At 33.9% G+C, this 19,886-nt stretch overlaps 1 protein-coding gene across 1 annotated transcript; it reads right to left on the bottom strand.

Annotated features, from left to right (window-relative positions):
• Nucleotides 1–5,680: 5,680 nt before the first annotated feature.
• On the bottom strand, nt 5,681–13,864 carry LOC126723352 (UMP-CMP kinase 3-like). Its single transcript, XM_050426710.1, has 10 exons — nt 13,711–13,864; nt 12,718–12,782; nt 12,430–12,481; nt 10,373–10,490; nt 9,590–9,746; nt 9,361–9,441; nt 9,115–9,222; nt 8,944–9,015; nt 8,105–8,156; nt 5,681–5,866 (listed from the first exon to the last, which is right to left on the bottom strand). The coding sequence occupies exons 2-9, from the start codon at nt 12,745–12,747 to the stop codon at nt 8,148–8,150; spliced, it is 627 nt and encodes a 208-aa protein (XP_050282667.1). The 5' UTR covers nt 12,748–12,782; nt 13,711–13,864; the 3' UTR covers nt 5,681–5,866; nt 8,105–8,147.
• Nucleotides 13,865–19,886: the final 6,022 nt, after the last annotated feature.

The raw sequence follows: 19,886 nt of genomic DNA, 5'->3' as shown, positions 1-19,886 counted from the left end.
TAAACCTCTAGCTATGCTCAAAGTTTTCATTACCAGTGCAATTTAAGCCTTAGAGAGTGATATGTTTGAGGCAAAAATAGGGGTGAAGGGAACACACCCTCTCCAGAAGCACTGGGTCTCCCTGAGAATCAAGATGGCGCAGTCAGGACAAGGGAGACGAAGACTGAAGACAACTTTCCCCTTTCATAAGGCGGGGGAGAAGCCTCCTCCTCTTTCAGCCAAAATCCGAAGCAGGTGCTGGTCGCGTCAGATTTTTGGTGCGATAGCAATGGGGTTTCTCATCGTTAGTACCATCCGCTCTCTCTCGAGCGCTGCTAATATGACACCCGCGTGTTAGGAGTCAGAGCTGATGCGAGGATTGAGCATCCTCGCTTCCTCCTCTCCTCCTTCTCTGGTGCCTCCTTTTGCCTCCGCTTCTTCTTCTTTTCCATCACTAAGGACATCCTGGTGTTTCTACTTCTTCTTCTACCTCTTCTCCCCTTCCGTCAAAGGGGCCATCCTGACACGCCTAGTCGCCACAAGAGCAGAATTTTGAAGGATTTATCGTTCCCTTGTATTTTTTCCTTTTTTGCTTTTTCTTTTTGCCTTTGTAGTTAGCTTCTGGTATAGGCTCGCTTAGGCCCCTCTTTGTACGCTGTACTATTTCTTGGTATTAATAAAAGATGACTTTATCTTATTCTAAATATTTTTTCTTTTCTACAATAGTTATGCTGTGAATGGATGTGCTATATATATATATATATATATATATATTTTTCTAAACGATACTTAGGGTCGAACCCCCTGTTAACAAAAAGCTATTATTTTGAACTTACTGAGACTAACAGACACAATAATGCCGACCTGAAAAAGGTTATACTTATAAGACTAACCGAGATAACAACTGAACGTTCTGTATTGCGTATGAGGCGATCATCCGAGGATGGGTAACCCAAAATGAACTATCCGAGATGATCGCTGTGTACTAGGATGCTTTACCACATTCCTAACAACATTCATGGCCTTAACCATTTTTGGCATCCAGTCCGAGGATCGAGGTATGATTGTACCGGGCCTAAATACTCGTTTACATTAGTTTCCTTAGAGTTGGGGATCCGAGGACAGGACGGGATTTCCATTCTGTCTAAGACTTGATCCATTTTCTAATGACTAATCTCCCCATAGGTTTAAGTTTGAGGACCATGCAATACCTTGGTTCTGTCCAAAACTTAGAATTTCTTTAAGTAGTTGATTTCCCCATAGGTTTGAGTCCGAGGACCATGCAATACCTTGATTCTGTCCAAAACTTAGAATTTCTTTAAGTAGTTGGTTTCCCCATAGGTTTGAGTCCGAGGACCATGCAATACCTTAGTTTTGTCCAAAACTTAGAATTTCTTTAAGTAGTTGGTTTCCCCATAGGTTTGAGTTCGAGAACCATGCAATACCTTGATTCTGTCCAAAACTTAGAATTTCTTTAAGTTTGGGGGGATTAGCCCCTCGGCCAAGGTGTGGGACGTTGATCTGATGTTGCGAAGCCCCTAGAACCATCCGCGCTACTGACGATTCGAAGCATAGCCCCTAGTGGAACTTTATGTTAGGGCACAACAACGGGCTACTGGAAGTGATGGAGGGACTTTCTCGATCCACCGCTTGTGCCAATGCACAAGCCTTTCCCACAGACGGCGCCAATTGTAAGGACTCAATTTGTAACGACCCTAAAATTGTATTGGGTTCGCACGTTAAAGGCACAAACAATATAATTTGTAAAGCGTGGGCTTGAAAGGCTAGGCCTTGGTCACCGAACGATGGTTAGTCATGGTACTCATACAGAAATGAACCATATTCGCTCAAGAAGTCTTTCTCCTCGGCACGGCCTGGGAGGCTCTGGTTCTTGGCATTTTTTCCCAGCCCCCTCTTTTCTAGATCGCTTACTTCTCCTTTTATATTAACCTTTACCCTTCCTCCAACGTCCACGTGTAGGTTCAACTTTTCAGGGCTAATACTTGTCCCATCAGCCCATACCCAAAGTGATTGGTGGTGGTTGTAAAAGCTGAAAACCATTGCTCTGTCTGACGCAGAGTATTTAATTGCAGTAATGGTAGCCTTTCCTTTGTTCTTTGTCGCCAAATTGTCCAGGGATCTTTTCTCCATCAACGTGGATGTGTTCGGTTTTTCCCAAAAATGTTTCCATACCATTCTTGCCCTTTCTTTTAGGAGTGCCTTGGAGATGCCGAGGACAGAATCATCCTCGGCTCTGTCTCAAGGCTATTTAGACTTTCATTGTATGTCATCGGCAATTTCTCTCCTTGGCTCGGGCCTTGGGCCCTAATGTAAAGTGAGCCAGGGTTACAAATTCTCTGGCCCCACATTTACTTTTTATGGTTTTTATTATTATACCAAATAAAAAAATTATTATATAAAATTTATAAAATAATCATATAAATTCCTTTCATACAAATAATTAATGCACAATTATAGATGATTAATATATGTATTTACTTTATTAGCTAATTCAATAGATTAATATTTTGATATAAATGCAAACTTTTTTGAAGTAAATAAAGAGAATTTTAAGAAATGCGCCACATGACACTCTAGAATTGACAGTTGAAGCATCTAAGGTTTCATTAATTGTGGATACATGACAAAAGGAATTGTTTTATTGACAAACTGCATCTTCCCAGAAAGCAAAGATTTATTTCAAATTTGTTTTCTTTCTATCCCAAAGTGTCTTTCTTTGAAGATTGTAAGCAGTAATTAAAAAAATCAAATCGTGCCATCTCTGTAATAAGTGAATGTGCATGGCTGTCGTCAACTCGTGTCGTATGGTGTTGGGTTAAGTGCCTTAATGAGCACAACCCTCATGTTTAGTTGCCATCATTGAGTTTGAAACTTTAAGCAAACTACAAGTGATAAGCCAGTGGAAGGTGAGGATGATGTAAAGTCATAATGGCCCTTATGCCTTATGAGTAATAATACTAAGTTTTCAATATTTTCACAATAAGTAGAAAATTGTTAGCCACATATTATTTGTTATGAAATTGTTGTGAAAAATATTGTGGATGTAACATTTCATATATATATATATATATATATATATGTGGGGCTGGGGAGCTTACGATCCGACCCACACTCTATCCGGGCCTAGGGCTCGTGCCGAGGAGGTCGTGTGCCGAGGACGAATGACCAAAGGCCGAGGTGCCAAAGGGAACAGCTGAGGATGACACTATCCTCGGCACTCCAGGACTTCAATGGGAAGAGCAACATCTCGATGAAGGCTATCCCCAAATAGCCCCCCTGAAGGGGATGTGAGTGGAATGGGGCCCACGTGGAGGTACGGTGCAAAATTGGTTCAAGGAAAATATGTCCCCTCCACATTAAATGCACCCGCCAGCATACTGACCATGTTAATGAGAAAAGACGCTTGGGCGGTGTAACTTCGATCATCGCAACTAACAAAAAGTAAGAGGGGACAGCTGATGGGACGGGTACAGGAGTAAGCACCTGCCTGATCAACAAATGGAGGGCTAAGATCAACCAAGAAGGACTATATAATGTAAAAGTTAGTGCACCAAAAAGGGGGCTGGGAAAAATGGCCAAAAACCAGAACCTCCCAGCCCGCCTCCAGGAAAAAGACTCCCAGGGCGAACACAATTTAAACCATGCATGAACACCACAAAAAAACCCGCCATCTAGTGACTAAGGTCTAGCCTTTCAAACCCACGCTCTATAAATGATATTGTTTGGGTCTTTTTACGTGCGAACCCAACACTGTTACGGTTCGTTACAAATCGTGTCCTTACAATATATATATTTAGCAATCCACAATATTCTCGAATGACAAACTGAATTTCCTGGTAGTGATCTCCTAAGTCAAGATTAGCATTTTTTGATCCCATGAACAACTCTATTCCCATTTAGCCTCTCTTATGAATAATATAAGGATTTCCTTATAGTGACGCTGTATCTAAGCATTACCTCATCTTAAAAATTGCTCATGCCTCTGAAATCTTGTATTGGCAGTCTGGTAGATACCATAAGCAATAAAAATATTTTGTGGTTCAACCATACAGAAACTTAACACCTTTTTCATGCCTGCAAAGTCAGCTCTACGCATTAACTCAATTTCATGCCTGCAAACTCAGTTCTACACATTTTGGGAGCATAAGGTGGCAATTTGATATATTTTAAATTTATTTTATGTTAAAATTATTAATTTCTTCCAATATCCCAATGGTGATCCTCGCTGGAAACTTCTTTACAAAGCTATCAATTTAATATTTATTTGATTTTAACAATTTTAGGATCAATTGAATTGATTTCTTTTTTCTAATATCATAATGATCACTCCAAAATCAAGAAATATTAATCATATAATTGGCATGTTATATGCATTTCATTCAAAATATGGCCACATTGCTATGATGATTTTTCATATGTGTGGATCATTTTAAATTTAAAATAATTTTTTTTTAAAGTTGCAAATTCTAAATTGTATTAAATACCTCAATTTAGTTTCAAGAATATTAATTTCAAACTTCGTTTAAATTCATGGTTTTAAAAATTGAACCAAACCAACTGGTTGAACTGGACACAGAACTAATCTAGTAAAAACTGAAAAAATTGGTCATTCAATATTGAAAACCGTAGGTTTAAATGGTAAAAATTGGGAACTAAACCCATTTTCGTTTCTTTGACCGTTTCGGGTTTTCAAAACCTTGTTGAAATTTGCTTCCATGAAAACCCCAATCTAGGTCCAACTTAGCACATTTTGGAGCATTTTCTTATATGTTAAATATTTTGAATTTTATTTCATTTAAGAAATCTATTTTATTTTTTACTTTTTGAGATGCAAGATTACAATTAATTTTGTTTTTGTGTTCAAGGTCCACTATGATTTCCTTTTTAATTGATAATATCTCTAATTTGCTTAATCTTTCTTGTGAGATAATCAATCTTAAAGATATTATCAATTTTAATTTTGAATAACTTCTTTTTGTATGTACAAATGTAAAATATATTGTTAGTTAATATTTTGTAAGCGATAAATGTTTTAAAAAAAGAAACTAACCTTTTTTTTTCATAATTTAATATGTTAATTTGAATATTTTCATCTATTTATAAAAAAATATTCTAAAATTTTGATTATAAAAATAAATCTAAACAATAAGTATTAGAATAAATTGTTTAAAAATATCAAGCTTGTAAAAATGGTCATAGTATTATTTTATAGGTTTCAGTAATGAATGTCTAGAAAATTATTAATTCCAATTTTAATTTTAATAGATAGAGTAAGCAAATAAAATTTTTGGGAGAATGAAAATTTTCACTCTTAAACTATCGCAAATATAGTAAAACACATAAATAGAATATAATTTTTTATTCTTAAACGCATAAATAGAATTCACAACATTAAAAAAAGAATATAATATTCTAAAAAATAATTTTTAATCATTAAACTGCCTTAATTAAAATCTGAACATTGTAAGACACAAAACATTCTATTGGTCAATAGAAGTTTTTTTTTTTTTTTTTGCTTGGTGGAAGTGGAAGGCCTTACTTTTTTTTTTTTTTTTTAATTATGTTTTACAATATTATAAGACAAATAAATATAATTTATTATATTTTATTTGGGGCTTAGGCCATTGCCTAAATAGCCCAATGCCTGATAAAAAAAAAGTGAAGAAAAAAAAAATCATAGTTGACATTAGAATAAGGAGGTTTATTGCTATTAATACCATTAATCTTGGTATGAAGAATTCAGTCACAATAATAAAATATGGAGGTACAAAACCCCGTTGCATAAACTACAACCTTCTATAATAATTGACAAATGTGAGACATAACACCCCCGATAAAGTACAATCATAGAGCGACAATACATCACCTGAAATAAGGATACCAGTAAGAAATATTAGTCAGCAAGCTGAAACATTAACTCGTACAATTTTGCATATATATATATATATATAGGCATCTATTTTTGCAGGTGACTTCTCAATTCTCATGCAAACTATGTACTACTTTTTCCATCATGGATAGATTTCATGTAAATTGGTCGTACTACGATCTAAATCACTACTCTTCGCAGGAACCAAGAAACTGAACCTACTTAAAATTGAATTAACAGATCCAAGATTTTAAGGGAAGAGGAAAAAATGTCGTTGATTTATAATATATTAACGTATTCATATTTATGAAAATAATTTTTGTCTATGTAGCTTCAAGTACCCAAGGAAAATACAAAAACATGGAAGCCTATATAAGTTGTTCAATATATGTGCATTGTGCTTATAAAGATGTGTGTCAAAAGAACATGCTCAGAAATATTCCGTACTTTAACCATGAAACTCATCGATTGCCAATTCAGCAAAGGACAACTGATAAATGTGGCACATAAAGATGTGTGTCAAACGGAATGAGATTAGATGCAATACCTAGGGTATTGCACATGCAAGTCACCCACTTCCTCTCACAAATTTATTTACATTTTTTACTTTTTAACTTCCGTTTAATATATTTTATTTAATAGTTGAGATTGAAAGTTGCTTTTTCAACTTTCAATCTCAACCATTGATTACAATTGTATTAGGTGCAATATCTCTGAATCCATGTCAAACGAACATGATCAGAGATATTCCTTTCTTTCACCATGAAAATCATTAATTGCCTATTCAGTGAAGGAGATATTCCTTTCTTTCACATGCATATACACACACACATATATATACATCAGGCATTTCAATTTCTCAAGGAGTTGTGCATAAACAAGGTAACAAGGCACATACTATTCCTTCGATATGATGTGGGAGATGGCACTCATATGAAGTTTTGGGTGGATGCGTGGTGTAAGGATTGTTCTCTTAAGGAGGCTTTTCCAGAATTTTATCTCATTAGTCGAACATGATATTCTTCCATTGCGGAGGTCATGCAGTACATTGGGATATACAGTTCTGTAGTCTTGTCGTTGGGTGCACAATTGGTTATTACAATCCTTTGTTTGTTTATGGATTTGGTCTATTCCACGAATGTGCGGGTAATTGGATCTTACAAAGCTTGTTGGAAGCCAGCTATGAGTAAAGGCTTTGAGGTGCGAGGTTATCATCTTTCTCTATACCCTACTTTTTTTTTTGGGGGATGAAATTCTCATCTCTTCTCTTTACCCTACTACTATCATCTTTTCCTTGGAAAATGGTGTGGCAATCAAAGGTTCCTCTTAGAGTAGCTTTCTTTTCTTGGTCAAACTCCTTAGGTAAAATTCTTACAATCTTCAAAATAGGTATATTCTAGTTCTTGATTGGTGCTATATGTGTAAGGGCTGTGGGGAATCGGTAGATCATTTTCTTCTTTACTGTCCTATAGCTTATGAGTTGTGGACTACAATCTTTTGTTTGTTTGGTATTTATTGGACCATGCCGCATAGGGTTATTGAGTTGTTAGCTTTATGGCAAGGAAAGTTCATTTGACATTGAAATATAGCTATTTGGAGGTTCGTACCACGCACTGTTTGATGTGATGTATTTGGAGGGAATGCTAGATGCTTTGAAGGCTGTGAATAGTCTATTCTCTAGCTTAAGGCTGTTTTCTTTTTTACTCTCCTTGAATGGAGTTTAGTGTTGCCGAAATATTCATGTTTTTCCCTTCCTGTTTTAATTGATTTTTGTAATTTGGGTTCTTGGTTCTTGCCCCTATGGTATATTTCCAGTGTACTTGGGTTGGCTTTTTTCCTTTTTAATAAAAGTTTTTTCATTATCTACCAATATATATATGTATATATATATATATATTGAAGAGATTGTCAAACATGTGAGATTTTTCTAAAGTTCAAAATCAACCATTTTTCGATCCTAACCTAACCAAAACAAGATCACCGTCATGGGAATTGATGCTAAAAATGTATTCTTAATCACAGATTTATTTTAAAATTTTCTTTAAGCCATGATTAACTTCTGATTTCAGTGGCATTTCTCAGTTCAAGAAGTGAACAAAGTTGTAGCACATGCTATTAAAAAAAAAAAAAAAAAAAAAAAAACAAAAACAAAACAAAACTAGGAATTAATAATAACATACTGTCATCATAAACAAAAATATAGAAAACCTTAAAAGTTCATGATCAAAGATTTACCTCATTAGACATAAAATTTGAATTTAAGGTAGATATGCAGCACTCAATCAGCCTGAAAATACCACAGATCAACATCAACGATGGAAAAATGTGCAACAGAAATGGCCACATATATGTGTTCAGTGAGTGAAATAGAAAAATAGAACTTTAAATTTCTTCTTTTTCTGCAGTTCATGTAGTAGTTAATAGCAATATGCTGCATAATGTACTTTGAGGGCCTAGTCACTGTCCTATATATGTTGTTTAAGTTTAATACAGACAACAGTGAAGTGGATTGGTCATAAGGCTAACTCCAAGAACTGTAAAATAGAATTAACACTTAGGGAGGACACATGTCACAACTTATTAATGACATATCCAACTAATTCATTGAGCATTAACAATCAACTTCATTGTACACAACTCAATATGTGGCAAAACTTGCTTCTCTGCACATTATATACACATACATGATATTTACACCTTTGCTCATGCCATTTATGATTTCTATTGGTACCACAGAAATTCAGTCAATTGTAAAACTATTCCACGATGGTGCCACAGGAAAGCTGATTGATTCACTACTGCACAACTCCCCTAATTCTATGAAATGTGGAAAATATTAAATATTAATTTTTATGTGAACTAGAACTTCAAAAACTATAAACTGCCAATAAAGCTAAATTTACCTCAAATCATTTTATTCAATAAGTATAATTACAAAAGCACACTTATGTAATTATTGAGACAACACAACCCTCAATCTACAGCATTTAAACTCAATTTGTGAGTTTATTCCTCATAAAACAAAGTCTATTTTGAAAAAACCCCCACAAAGCACGACGACGATGACCCTTTACCTTCTCATCTTTAGGGGTAAATACAGCTTTAACTGACTCAAAAACCTGTTCAACAGGCCTTCCAGCATCAATCTGGGGATGAAAGAACAACTTTAGTATTGGGATAAACATTTAAGAAGATTTTAACCAAAAGTTATATATACATAACTTAGAACATCAAGAAAAAATTACCTTTCGAACTTTCTCCCTAGCGGTATAGTGCTCAATCACAGGGAGACTAGATTCCAAGAAAACCTTAAACCGCTTCCTAATGGTTTCAATGTTATCATCTTCCCTTCCCTTCATTACACAGAAAAAGAACAAGAACAAAGAAAATTCAGATTTAAGGGGAAAAACCTCAGGAAAGATACAATTAAACTGAGGAAGGATATTAACTCCCGCAGAAAGAGAGAGAGAGAGAGACCACAGCTGTCTAACCTGGTTCCTACTCAAAAGACGCCTCTCCATCTCTTCTTTAGGACAATCAAAAAACAGGACAAATGCTGGCTCAATTTTTGTCTGCATAACCATCAAGGCATTGTGAAATCTTAGTTTCGAATAAATATAATCTAACTGATCTACTCAGAGATATCTACTCCAAACAGGACAATATATTCTAAAACTAATAAAATCAAAATAAAAAGAAAGATTTAGGCAGAGGGCTTACAACTTCCTCAAACGCTGCTCGATTTTCCTCATTGCGAGGAAAACCATCAATAAGAAATTTGTCATTTCCATTTTCCTGCATTGCTCGTTGGAGAAGCTTAATGGTTACCTCCGAGGGAACAATCTTTCCTTCTTTAATCATGTTCTGAATCATGGTGCTGTAAAGCATGAGAAGCAAAAACAACATTATATAGTATCCAATATCCAGATCCAAGTCAGAAGACCAAGAAGAATATTTCAGAATTAATAAATAGCAAGTATTGTAAGAAGACCAAGCAAAATACATTGTAAACAATAATATTAAAAATTTGAAATATATATACTTGGAGCAGTGCACAAACATGCTTCCAATGATAATGCCCACATGCAGCACAATGGTGAATCCAATAAAAGCATAGGCAGGGGAAAAAATGGCACTGAGCAAACAAATTTATGATATATGAAATTTAGTGGACAATAACAAGTACTAACTTGTTACCAGATCAATCATTTCATAGCAAAGGGGATAGCAAAGGGCAGGTTTGGGATGGGGAGCCCCTTCCCAACCCCAGGGCCAACGGGGTAAATTAGCAATCCAAACATAATCAATCATTTTCGAACTGATGATTCACAAAAGCACAACTTTTAAAGATTTAGTTATAACATTGTAAGACTTCATGCCCAGATTGATGCTCTACAAAGCTGGGTGTAACTTTCTTTACACATGATGGTAACCATGCTAAATATAGCTGTTCAATACAAACACAATGTTAATAGTTTAGATAAATATTCATATAAACCTTACCCATTTTCAGAACCAGATTTGATTTCTGCTCGGAGAAGATCACCAGCACTGAGATGGGTATAACCAAAGTGTTCAACAATATTTGCACATTGGGTACCCTTTCCACTACCCGGGCCACCTGGTCAATGAAAAGAATCAGGAAATCAACTTAGAATGGTCTACAAGAACTTTTAAAGAAATGGGAGTAGGATGACTGGCTTGAAAATAACTTGCAACAAAAGCAAATAACACAAGCTCTAAGATCCTTCATGCAGTAAGATTATAACATTGAAACACAGACACACAATACAAAAGTCTTAGTAGACCATCCAAAAATCATTATTTTATTTAGAACTCTTTGAATTAGTGGTGTTACTTGCAGCAAACCTGTTACTACAATAGCATAAGGTTCTATGACATACATAGAAATCAACAACAAAGCCCTTAATCCTAAAACTATGGGGTCGATTATAAATCCTCAACTGAGTAATTGGGGGTTTTCACATGTATTACTCATCATTCTATCCTAAATCTTACCCTGTTACCTCCTTAATTTACATGTCCTCTTTTACTGCTTCTACTAGTTTTTTATTTTTATTTATTTTTTATAAGTACCTCTTCTACTGCTTCTACTAGTGTTATTTCAAGTCTTCGCCTACCTCTCTTTGTTCCCTCAACTTGAATCAAATGAGTCTTCCTTACTAATGCATCAATATCAAGCTACCCCCTCCCTCACCTTGAGGATTACTTTTTGTTTAGAGACTGGCATGTAGCCAAATTTTAATATTAATACTTTAAATTATTCCAAGATCCCATTTATATTCTTTCAAAGGAACCTAATTGGAAGTTTGGGGGGAGAGGAGAGGTTAAGGGAGGGAAGGAGAGAAGAGGAGGGGAGGGGAATGGTTACCCCTTCCCCTTCTTTGGATGTTTTAAAAATTTACGGGAAAAAAGAATAGATTTTCTTCCCCTTTGTTTGGATGTTTAAAATTAAGTAGGGGGAGGAGATGAGAGAGGAGATGGTCATATTAATTGACAATTATGACCCTCTTTTGCTAATTTTAAAGAAATAGTTATAAATTGAAACCACATAGAGCGAATTTGACAAAAAAAGTTAAATATAAGTGGAACCCCTCGCTCGAAATTCCTCCTATTTGGGGAGACTGAAAAGGTAGGGTTACTGGGTTAGGAGGGATAAAACACCCTTCAAACCCCTCCTCCTCCCCCTTCCCCTTCCCCGTTATAAAAACATCCAAATAGGATTCATTAAATCCCTCCCCTCCTTCCTCCAAACAAGCTGCAATACCCTGCCCACACATTATGGATGGCTTTGGTACTTCACCATTATTCTAGGACCCATTTGCAGTAGGACAATTAAAAATTAAGCTTTGGATCAAACCAGAGGGTTTAGACATATTCATTTGATGCAACAGTTGACTAATCACTCTCTCATTCATTGATGAGGCAAATAGCTGAAATGACCTCCTTTTCACTAAAGAAAACAGTCGTTCAAACGATTTTAAAAGCACATAGGTGTCATTTTATGACATCATATCTTAGCATCATGGTCATTTGCAATTATAAATTAATCCTAAATAACCTCCAGTCTTTCAAAACTAAACAGAAATCATTTATTGTTTCAAAAGGTGACAGAGCTGATATAAAAAATACACAAGTATCTCCAAAGAAAGAAAAAAATTTTCTTCTCAACTCATCTTTTATATCATGTAGATTTCAAAATTCAATTAAGTAAATTAATCATTTAGAAAGCAGTGGGAACAAGACCTTCCCACAGCTTCTCTGGCAATCCTTTTTTTATTCAATGAACAAAAAACTAACTTAAAGTGAAAGCCAAGAAGAATCAACCCAAAATCTTTTGCAGGAACTAAATTCTGATTCCCTTATATTTTAAGCATATTAGCTTTTCTAGCAGTCTGACCAGGTCAGATACTGGGTGAATAATTGAGATTCTCTTGCTCACAAAGACCTTATTGGAAATAATATACAAGCAGAAACCATACAGACTACAATTAACTGTAAGAAACATCATAACCAAAGATTTCGAGCCAGACATTCACCTAAAACAAAAACAACTGTAGGGTTCTTCACAGCTACGCTTCCATTAACCTCCTGCAGTTGAATAAAGTTATCATGTGATAACATCAAAAGTCAAAACAAGAAATATTCCAAAACAGAAAAGATTCTCTCATAGAAGAAACTGCATGTATGCATCAATAAGAACAAGCATACAAGCTAATTATCATTTCCCAACCCTAGCAAAGTCTAATTGTTTCAAGGCACACCATAAACAAACCCAAATTCCAGAAGACCCCATGATTGCCAGAAACTACAAAGTCAATATATACCTTGTTTGTAGATTCAACAACCGATCCCATGAGCACGAATTAAGTTCCTTTTCTTAATAAATTATCTGCATAAAGCCAAAGTTACAATTAAACAAACAAATACACAAACAAAACTTGATCTATTTTGTTTTGCTACACAAAAGAAATAAAATATTTAGCTGATTTCAAATTGATTAAGAAATTGACATGCTAATATACACAAACACAAATATATTCTTGCATGCATATGCAAGTATATAAACATATTTCCAAAGCAATGTATCAGATCTACATGGCCACAAGATATTCCAACTTAAAACAAAGATTTCCAATCAACATTTCAACTATTACCAAGCATCATAGTTATTCTTTGCCAAAACGAACACATTTAAATAGTAAAACAAGATTTCACTTTGATCCACGTGGTTCCTGCACAATTCACATCTTCCAAACAACAAAATCACATTTGTTTTCCATCCAAATCTCAACAGATCCAGCTTTAACAACCTAAAATCCTCCGTTTACAGTAAAAAGAAAAGGCAAATAAACCGTCAAAAATTCAAAATTCAGGTTCCATTACTTTCCCTCTGTTTTCTCAAGGTTGAACCAAACATGAACAAAGATTTCCAATCAAAATTTCAAATATCAGCAGGCATCATTGCTATTCTCGACCAAAAACGCGTACATTCAAATAGTAACACCAAAATTTCACTTTGATCCACGTGGTTCCTGCACAATTCACATCTTCCAAACAACAAAATCACATTTGTTTTCCATCCAAATCTCAACAGATCCAGCATTAACAACCTAAAATCTTCCATTTTCAATCAAAAAATTCAAAATTCACGTTCCATTACTTCCCCTCTATTTTCTCGGGAAACAAACACGAACAAGCGAACTTTAAAAAAAAAATGCGGATCTAACTCAAACACCAAAGCAAAAATGCAAAAAATACAAAATTCAACTGAATTTCACAAAGTAGAGAGAGAGAAACGCAAAGAAAAAGAAGCTTACCTTTGCAATAGAGAGAGAAAGAGAGGGAGAGATCTGAGAGGTAAATGGGGGGAAATGAGAGAATGACACTGGTGCGAATAAAAGGGCTCAGAGTCACGCCCTTTATATAGAGGTGGAAAAAAAAAAAAAAAAAAAAAAAAAAAAACGGATTTCCAAAAGGAAACAAAATTGGGAAATTGGAAATTCTCTCTGTGAGAGCTTAATCGGAGCGTTTTGGACGGTACACGGAATAAGGGTAGGATTGGGAATTTGGAATTTTAGGTTGGTTTTGCGTAATTCTAACGGCTAAAGCCACTTTCAGGTTTCACCACCACCTTCTTATTAATTCTCTACTCAAAGACTTTAAGTGATTCTTAAGCTGACTTCAGTTTACTTCTTGGAACGTTTTTTTTTTTAAAAACTATTGCATGGTTTGTGTTCACCAATGGATTGAAGAACATGGCTTGGTTTGGTCTTTAGGTATACAAATAATTCTTTCTTTTCTTTTCTTTTTTTTCTTAATTATGATTAATATTCGCCAATCACGGCAAATTTTTCGACATTTATGCACATGTATATGGGGTTTTAGAATAGGAATAAATCTATTGACACGTGTGATAGATAATTTCTGACTAGTGGATTTGAATCCCAAATTTGGCCATAAACTTGGAAAAATTATTCGATCTTTGTAGAGGACCACATTGGCAATGCACTTATTTCTGACTAGAGGATAAATTTCATATTCTCTAAACAATTTAGGTACTCCACTCTTTTATGATTTAAGGGTATAGATTCTACCATATCAGTATTCTACTAACATTGTAAAATCTAGACCCTTAGATCATAAAATAATAGTTAGGATTTAAAAAATCTATTAGTAAAGTACCCTAGGAAATCTAAAAGATTTGAATCTCAAATTTGGCCATGAACTTGGAAAAATTATTTGGTCTTTATGGAGGACCACATTGGCAATGCATTTATGTAATTTTCATGACTGTGTTGGTGACTAGGATCTTGGTCAATAAATTATAAGACATAGGTGTTGTGGACCTTGTGGTCTTCCATGAAAATTGAATAATTTATCACAAACTTGGTTGTAACTTAAGATTACAACTCCTATTAAAAAATTAAAATGATTATATATTTTAAAAATTTAACCGTGAAATTGTATGTTTTTTTTATATATTCTTAACACACTTATCAAATTTTATGTCAATAAGATATTATTTGTTATTTGATCCATAAAACTTATTTTTATGCATAATTTTATACTACAAAAGCTTGAAATATAAACATTTGATTAATGAAGTAACTATTGATCTTTGATATTTTGAAAATTTTACAAGCATGAAGGATATAAGAAAAAAAAAAAAAAATCTAATAGTGGGTTAGTTAAAATTCATATTCAATAAAAAAAAATATTAAGTGGCCAAATTTGTGGCCAAATTTTGTCCCTTTTTCTATACTCATTACATTAGTCAATTCATCTTTTTACTACTCTTATCTTCAACTAATTGTGAAATGGTATATCCATGACATGAGATTGTTGGGTTGTTTAATGTATATTTGTTAAAATTGTATAGAAGAGAAAGATTAAATTTTGGTCAAATGGTCCCTAAAATTTTAACTTATGAATGATTTAATCTTTGAGAGCATTTCCATTCGGAAATGTCAAAAACAATATCATCAAAGAGTCACTTTTTCTATTTTATATAATCACTTTTACAACATACTGTACATCTCATTTTTTTTATTTTGCATTCCATCATATTAATAAAATATTATTTTATAAACACATTAGCAACAAAAGGTAAAAATAAATTTAAAAAAAAAAAGTTAAACCCAAGCAAGAGAGTGTTAGCCAGCAAAGGGGAGAGAGAATAAAAGGGGAATATTTTTTCTTTCTTTTTGGTGAAAGAGGAATTAAAAGTGTGCGTTTGTGTACTGATTTTTTTATGTCAATGTTTGCATTTCTCTGGGTCCTGTGCACTATTCTCGGACCCGCAAGTACGGAATCTAACAAATGTAACTTTAAAATTGGGTTCCACGGCATTATTTACACTTTTAAAAATTATTCTGCTACAATGTTTTCAACAATAAATTTTCAATTTTCAGCAATAAATGATATTCAAATAGACCCTAAATTAAAGATAATTAAGTAGTACAACATTTAGGATAAATAAAGCTATAAGCTTGTGCAAAAGTTTTTTTTTTTTTTTTTTTTTTGTTGTTGTGGGGGGGGGGGGGGGTGGTGTGGTTTAAGAATGCAATACAAAAGGTTTAAGAATGTAATAGAAGAGTTCCCTTCCTTGGCCAAAGATTCAAGCAATGATTCCATTTGCAGTGGGTGTGACTGATGTGAGCTTTCTCAAAGTGTTGGATAATGGACCTGTAGTCAATAATTTAAAGCACCACATGGATGTTGCATCTAGCAAATTATAGTGGGATGTAATAATGTTAACAATAGATTGTGCATCAATTTCAATGAGTTGCTTGTAGATGTTGAGGGTTCTTGCAAGGGCAAGGCCATCACATCGACCCTAAGGGTCCGTTTAGTTGGTTTAATGGAAAAGTGAAAGAATGAAAAATTGTGGGAGGATGGAAAAGTAAGAGGATGGAAAATATTTAGTTTTCCCTCGTGTGTGTTTGGTTGGAGAGATGGAAAAGTGGGAGGGTGGATTACTCTTTTGTATGGTTGAAAAGAAAAGTAGGAAAATAGAAAATGTAATTTATATAAACTGGCTATTATACCCTAATTACATAATAGGTAAGAAATAGATTTATTTATACTCATTAAATAATATAAAATTTACCAACAATTATATTTTTCAATGAGAAGTGTTACGTCCACAACATTTTTCGCAATACTTTCACAACAAAATTTATGTGGAAAGTTGTTACTTTCACAACAATCTGTTACTTAAAATTTATTGTGAAAATATTATGGTAACATTTCTCAATTAGAATTTTTTATTCTTTATATTATTTCTCCTTTCTCTCATTTCATTTCATCCATACGTTGTTTTGTTTTATTTTTTTTTCTTCCTCCATACACGATTGTCCTTATCTCTTTATCTCCCCCTTCTTTTCTTTCTTTTTCTCCCTCATTCAAGAAGTGCTCTCATTCTCTCTTTTTTTTTTTTTTTTTTTTTTTTTTCTCCAGCTCTTGCTCTCTGGTTTTTTTTTTTTTTTTTTTTTTTTTTTTTTTTTTTTTTTTCATACACGTTTGTCCTTATCTCTTTATCTCCCTTCTTTTCTTTCTTTTTCTCCCTAATTCAAGAACGTTCCAGCTAGTGCTCTCATTCTCTCTTTTTTTTTTCTCTAGCTCTCGCTCTCTGTTTTTTTTTTTTTTGTTACTTGATTCCAGAATAGCCCTTGTGTTTGTGAAGAGGGTAGGTGGGAGAGGGCATTTGTGTAATTCCACAGTGAGAGCACTTTTCTCTCCATAATTTTCCTCCCGATTTGGGAGGATGTAAATTGTGGGCCCGGGAGAGAAAATTTTCTCTTAGGTTTTCCATCCTCAGCATTTTCCTTATTTTGCCAAACAGTGGAAAACACTGTTTTCCACTCTATGTTCCTCCTTTTGTTTTTCATCCTCCCTATTATCCCCCAACCAAACACAGTCAATACTCAACAACTATAGAATGGGTGAGTCTAATGCTTCTAGAGAAGCTTTCTAACTTGTATATTTACATGTGCATTGTAGCAACGCTAATTTTTTTTTTTTTTTTTTTTTTGGGGTAATATTCATTACCATGAACATATTGTACAGTAGTGGAGTCTTTTCAACCAAAAAAAAAAAAAAAGGTAATGGAGTCTGGAAATTTTTTCAAGGGTCAATATATATATATATATATCCAAAGAATAACACAAATATTGTGTGTGTATATATGTATTATATTTATTTATTGCTTCTACATGAAGAATGTTTGTAATTTTGACTTAACACATGATATTTTCTTACTTAAAAATAATAATAGCATCAAGAGTCTTTTTTTTTTTTTTTGGGGTGGGGGGGAGGGAAGAGAGTAAGTCTTGACATATCTAAAAATAAAAATATACAAGTTAATTTAATAAAAATAAAACATAATTAAAAATAATTAGGGGGAACAAAAGTGCATTAGTCAACTATATAATTGCATCAGGGGTGGTGCTATGTATACTTTAGGGTGGTCACAGGACCACCCTGAACTTGGAAAAAATAATTTTTATACCTTTAAAAAAACAAAGAATTTTAAATTAATGTGTGTTGTTTAATGTATACTTGTTAAAATTGTATAGAAGAGAAAGATTAAATTTTGGTCAAATGGTCCCTAAAATTTTAACTTATGAATGATTTAATCTTTGAGAGCATTTCCATTCGGAAATGTCAAAAACAATATTATCAAAGAGTCACTTTGTCTATTTTACATAATCACTTTTGCAACATACTGTACATCTCATTTTTTATTTTGCATTCCATCATATTGATAAAATATTATTTTATAAACACATTAGCAACAAAAGGTTAAAAAAAAAAAAAAAAAAAAAAAAAAAAAGGTTAAACCCAAGCAAGAGAGTGTTAGCCAACAAAGGGGAGAGAAAATAAAAGGGGAATATTTTTTCTTTCTTTTTGGTGAAAGAGGAATTAAAAGTGTGCATTTGCGTACTAATTTTTTTGTGTCTATGTATGCATTTCTCTAGGTCCCGTGCACTATTCTCGGACCTGCAAGTACGGAATCTGATAAATGTAACTTTAAAATTGAGTCCCACGGTACTATTTACACTTTTAAAAATTATTTTGCTACAATGTTTTCAACAATAAGTTTTCAATTTTCAGTAATAAACAATATTCAAATAGACCCTAAATTAAAGATAATTAAGTAGTACAACATTTAGGATAAATAAAGCTATAAGCTTGTGCAAAGTTTTTTTTTGGTGGGGGGGGGGGGGGGGTTGTTTAAGAATGCAATACAAAAGGTTTAAGAATGCAATAGAAGAGTTCCCTTCCTTGGCCAAAGATTCAAGCAATGATTCCCTTTGCAGTGGGTGTGACTGATGTGAGCTTTCTCAAAGTGTTGGATAATGGACCTGTAGTCAATAATTTAAAGCACCACATGGATGTTGCATCTAGCAATTTATAGTGGGATGTAATAATGTTAACAACAGATTGTGCATCAATTTCAATGAGTTGCTTGCAGATGTTGAGGGTTCTTGCAAGTGCAAGGCCATCACGTCGACCCTAAGGGTCCGTTTGGTTGGTTTAGTGAAAAAGTGAAATGATGAAAAATTGTGAAATGATGGAAAATATTTAGTTTTCCCTCATGTGTGTTTGGTTGGAGGGATGGAAAAGTGGGAAGGTGGAAAACTCTTTTGTTTGGTTGAAAAGAAAAGTGGGAGGATAGAAACTGTAATTTATATAAATTGACTATTATACTCTTATTACATAATAGGTAAGAAATAGATTTATTTATACTCATTAAATAATATAAAATTTACCAACAATTATATTTTTCAATGAGAAGTGTTACGTCTACTAGATTTTTCGCAATACTTTCACAACAATCTGTTACTTAAAATTTATTCTGAAAATATTGTAGTAACATTTCTCAATTAGAATTTTTTATTCTTTATATTATTTCTCCTTTCTCTAATTTCATTTCATCCAAACGGTGTTTTGTTTTATTTTTTTTCCTCCTTACATTTTTGTCCTTATCTCTTTATCTCCCCCTTCTTTTCTTTCTTTCTCTCCCTTATTCAAGAAGTGCTCTCATTCTCTTTTTTTTTTTTCTCCAGCTCCCGCTCTCTGGGGTTTTTTTTTTTTTTTCTTCATACATGTTTGTCCTTATCTCTTTATCTCCCTTCTTTTCCTCCCTCATTCAAGAACGTTCCAGCTAGTGCTCTCATTCTCTCTTTTTTTTCTCTAGCTCTCGCTCTCTGTTTTTTTTTTTTTTTTACTTGATTCCAGAATAGCCCTTGTGTTTGTGAAGAGGGTAGGTAGGAGAGGGCATTTGTGTAATTCCACAGTGAGAGCACTTTTCTCTCCATAATTTTCCTCCCGATTTGGGAGGATGTAAATTGTGGGCCCGGGAGAGAAAATTTTCTCTTAGGTTTTCCATCCTCAGCATTTTCCTTATTTTGCCAAACAGTGGAAAACACTGTTTTCCACCCTATGTTCCTCCTTTTGTTTTTCATCCTCCCTATTATCCCCCAACCAA

This window comes from Quercus robur, chromosome 4, assembly GCF_932294415.1.
Source record: "Quercus robur chromosome 4, dhQueRobu3.1, whole genome shotgun sequence".
In the NCBI taxonomy this organism is placed as follows: Eukaryota; Viridiplantae; Streptophyta; class Magnoliopsida; order Fagales; family Fagaceae; genus Quercus; species Quercus robur.
Note: the sequence above shows the minus strand (reverse complement) of the source record. Positions and strands in the feature narration are given on the sequence as shown.

Excerpts from the sequence above, each read along its gene's own strand:
- LOC126723352 (XM_050426710.1), bottom strand. The coding sequence starts at position 12,747 with ATGGGATCGGTTGTTGAATCTACAAACAAG. Across the intron at positions 12,482-12,717 it reads TTGTTGAATCTACAAACAAG|GAGGTTAATGGAAGCGTAGC; the intron begins GTATATATTGAC and ends ATTCAACTGCAG. Across the intron at positions 9,747-10,372 it reads AAATCTGGTTCTGAAAATGG|CACCATGATTCAGAACATGA; the intron begins GTAAGGTTTATA and ends CATGCTTTACAG.